A 4006-nucleotide genomic window follows, 5' to 3' on the forward strand; every position below is an offset into this window, starting at 1 on the left:
ATTTTTACAGTCTTTAGTTTACAGTTAAAATATGTTTATGAAATAAAGTCTAATGTTACAACTAATCATGGATCCCTTTAAGTCCACCACAGCTATCTAACAAACTAACAGGTTTGCATCGGTCCAACCAGCCTTCAGCTCAAAGGTGACAGACGTGTGACGTAGACTGRCAGCCGTCTKAGCAGTTAGCGATTWGYTGTTAGTTTCTGCTAATTCTTTGATATTTTAGCAGATTTTGAGTTAGCGAAGCGTACTTTTTGGTTACCTGCACTCACCACTGGTCATGATGTAATTTACAACCTTTGACAAAGACCAATTAATATACGGTACTTGTTATATCTATTTTTGCTATCCCAAGGTGGTCAACCTGTTATGTGGATGTGTGTATGGGATTGTGCGGTTGCTTGGTGTCTAGCCCCCTAGAACACACGTGTTGGTCARCTCACAGTGCAGAGTGGGTGGATGTCGTGCTTTTCACCGTTGTCATGTGAATCGYTGTCCACCCACCCCTGTTGTGCTCCCTTCCACACCAACCCATCATTAACAGAGACACAAACAGCTCGCCTTATTTATTTATTTCTCTTACTTTACAGCAGCTGAACACAACTCGCAGGGTTTTCTCTGCCAGCAGTGAGTCAGATTCAGTTTCTAACTYGCATTATAGAATTACCGCCACCCCCGAGGTGCAAAGGGGGGTTTTAAGTGGTCGTGTTAAAGATATGGTGACACGTCGACAAGCTATATTCATGATAGTCATTAAGTTTGCCTGAAATGATAAATACGCTTTTGTTATTAGAAAAATAACCAGTGTTCGGTGCAATTGACGCGTCACCTAACCAATTCGATTGCATCATAGACCGTTACCTGAGAAAATAWCTTTCATGTCACCAAGCAGCAGGAGAAGTCTTCTGTGCACCACTGGAATATGAAACATCCTATCAATTACCACAGTCACTGGGCTGGTAAATTTATGTCTGGTGTACTTCACTCTCTCCTTAAATAACCTCTCTCTGCCTTAAAAAAAATCCATTTGATCCACAGCTAACAGAAAGGACGGGGCCGATTTGTACTGGACAGAGAAGATACGATAAGTCGCACTAATCTGTGACTCACGCAGCGCAGTCCCCAATCACACTTCCATCTGTATCCTTTTCCCTGTCCCCGTCTGTGTCTCTGTCACTCTTTTTGTCCTCCAGCCTTTCCCTCTCTCCRCCGGGGACCTGCTGCGTTTTCATTAATTCATCAGTGGACTCCTACACTCCGAGTCCGGTCCAATGCTGCACGAAGGCGAGGGAGGGAGGTGGAGGAAGTGGGTGCGAGGGGTTTATTAGTGTTTGAAGTGATGGAGGAGCAGGGAGAGGGGAAATGCTATGAATAGACACGCAGCTCTGTGAGATAAGCCCGAACACAATTCCTGCTGCGGAGTTTAAGTGAACTTAGAAGCAAGAAGACCCCTTGAAACTGAGAGGCTTTTAACAAGTTGGTGTTTTTAAACTGAAGACTTTCTCCATGTTTAGGTGACTGACATGAAGTCCTGGAACCATTCATTTAAAAGCTGTTCTCATAGTTACAGTACTCAACACAACATTGCCTTCGTATTGCATAYAGCGCTGCACATTGACCTGATTGTCCCTTTATAGGCGCATCTAAAAAAAATACACTTTCATATTTGACAACTATACATGCTGTAAATTAAGTCTTAACACCATAGTTTGTTTTGGTTGTTTTAAATATACAATGTAAACCTTTACAGRATTGTCTAGTTTATATTAATTGTTGATTCAGACATGTATATGTCTTATGAATGCACAGTTTGTTGGTTATTTATTGAGGTTATGAATGCTGTGATTTTTGGGAACAAATGGGATCAGCTGGCAGCTGATCTGGGTAATCTCGTCTCAGTTGGAGCCTGGGTGTTGATCCTAAAGCTCAAAATTAATCTCTGCTTTTCAGAATCCATTCTGTTGGTTTTTATGAACAGGAAAATGCATTCACTGTGCTGCTGTCAGGGTTTACCTAAAGTAAAAAGCAGTATGCGGTTACACAGGAGAGGTAATTGGGAAGCTGGTAATCTTGTTAATGACGGGTCAGTGTGCTCTCACAATGACGTTTCAGTGAAAAGAGGTAGCAACTAATTGTTCACGGTGAGATTTTTTTAGTTTTAATTGGGAGGATAAAAAAGAAAAAAATGACGTTAGGAAGGAAGAGCTTAAAGCAAAGCAGTCTTAAGATTACTCTTTGTTTGCCATGCAGTCAATGTGTCAGATCATTATATCCATCGTCTGGCTGCATCTCTGTCAGTCTAATGACCCACTTTTTACCTGTAACGTTTTAGGACTTTAAAAACCACAACGTTTGAAGGCAGTGAGATTGTATTTTCATAAGTAGAACTGAGTGGAGGGTTAAATAATTCATTTGGGGTTTTAGGAGGTCATTCCCCCTTTTTATATTTTTGTTCTTCCCTGAGCGCGATGACTCACCACTGCTGAATTTCTTCATCCAATCAGATTCAAGCTCCTTCTGGCTGCCTTCTTCTKAAATGCAAAGTCGGTTATAAACAACCCTGTTCATATTGTCTTCAAGGCTGTCTGTACTTGCATTGCTCTAGTCTCCYTTTTTTGCCTGTTTTTGCTGTATTTGTCTTTTTTTTTTTTTTGTGGTGGTGGTACAGTCAAAGCTTTAGATAAGATGACTCGACGACGTGTGAAAGGAAAAAGCTGAAACTATTTTTGCAGACAGGAAGTTTCTCCTTACGCATACATGTATATTTTTACCTGCCACATGGAAACACAGCTGTGTCTACAAATAGCCCAAAAAAGTGAACATTTGTGTTCATGTGTACATCTCAAAATAACATAATTTTAATCGATGCAATGTTATTTTACTCATTATTATTAGCTGCTCTTGTCTTTTTACTTTTAAGGCTGTTTAGTTTTAGTGTCTGACTTTGCWGCAGCTTGTGCCAATTCCTTTTGGTGATTCACTATGCAATGAAGTATGCCATAGCTATATCATACTTAAATTATTACTGCTGTTTAAAGAAAAGACAAAACTAAAAGTGCTTTAAAGCTTGCTGTTTTATTGCCTCACGTTTATCCTTTTTGTTGATTTTGCTTATTATAAATATATAAGGGATAAATAGAGTTTTTGCTGGAAAGACGAGGAAGAGAAGTGATTTTTTTTCAGGGGGAATGTCTTCACTGGAAGATATTTAACTTCTTCTGGTTTTGCTTTCTCCTTTTGTCTCTGATGTCAGGGGTTTGTGGTTGTTGCAGGGCGCTCAGGCCTCGGTACAAGAGACTGGTGGACAACATCTTCCCAGAAGATCCAGAGGTAGGAAACTCACTTTCTCATCTTAGATAAACTCCCGCCTCGCCTCTACTGATGTAGATGAATGTTGAAGAGTTTACAAGTCGCTCAGCTTGCTGCTTCTGTTTCTGTTGTGAGTCTGACGATTCCGTTCACGTTTTCCACATCGCAGAAATCAACTTTTGCATATTACAGTCAAGTTCTGTACCCATTTTTCTGGTAGTTTTACTTTCACATGTAAATACACTGTATATTTAATTGGGGAAAAGTAGAGACAATCGGTATGCAGAACTGCTTCCTTCATGCCAAACCTCGGGTCTCCTCTCCWCCACCACTCCCTGTGATCAACTCGATCCGACACTATTACTCATAAGCAGCATTAATTTGGGTGAAGATGAAGAGGCTGATATTGCAGAGAAAACTTTTCATTAAGCTGCTGCGCTGCTGCAGTAACCCACTTTATCATTTATGTGTCACCAAATTACGTGACCGGGAGAAGCTGAAAAATAAAAACAGACCTTTTTTGTGTTTCTGTGGACGTGCACCTGCTTGATACGTCAGAAAAAGATGTCTAATTTTGGCTTCAAGCTGCTGTGGTTAAGTCTGTAACTAATGATGCCCCAGGAACCTCGGAATAATAAAACCAAGTGATTAAAAATAGCCCCTCATGCTGTTCATTTATAGACTATACGAGGCT

The 4006-nt window shown here is 40.5% G+C and overlaps 1 protein-coding gene across 2 annotated transcripts in view; it reads left to right on the plus strand.

Annotated features, from left to right (window-relative positions):
• Positions 1 to 4006, plus strand: part of efr3bb (EFR3 homolog Bb (S. cerevisiae)) — a gene marked incomplete in the record, with an annotated part of 42004 nt that overhangs the window by 10436 nt on the left and 27562 nt on the right. Inside the window, 1 exon segment of one of the 2 annotated variants that reach the window (XM_014021257.1) lies at positions 3257 to 3333. In XM_014021257.1, the coding sequence (XP_013876711.1) occupies positions 3257 to 3333 (77 nt within the window). 2 annotated transcript variants of the gene reach the window in all.

The sequence above is a fragment of the Austrofundulus limnaeus genome, unplaced genomic scaffold, assembly GCF_001266775.1.
Source record: "Austrofundulus limnaeus strain Quisiro unplaced genomic scaffold, Austrofundulus_limnaeus-1.0 Scaffold284, whole genome shotgun sequence".
Lineage (NCBI taxonomy): Eukaryota > Metazoa > Chordata > Actinopteri > Cyprinodontiformes > Rivulidae > Austrofundulus > Austrofundulus limnaeus.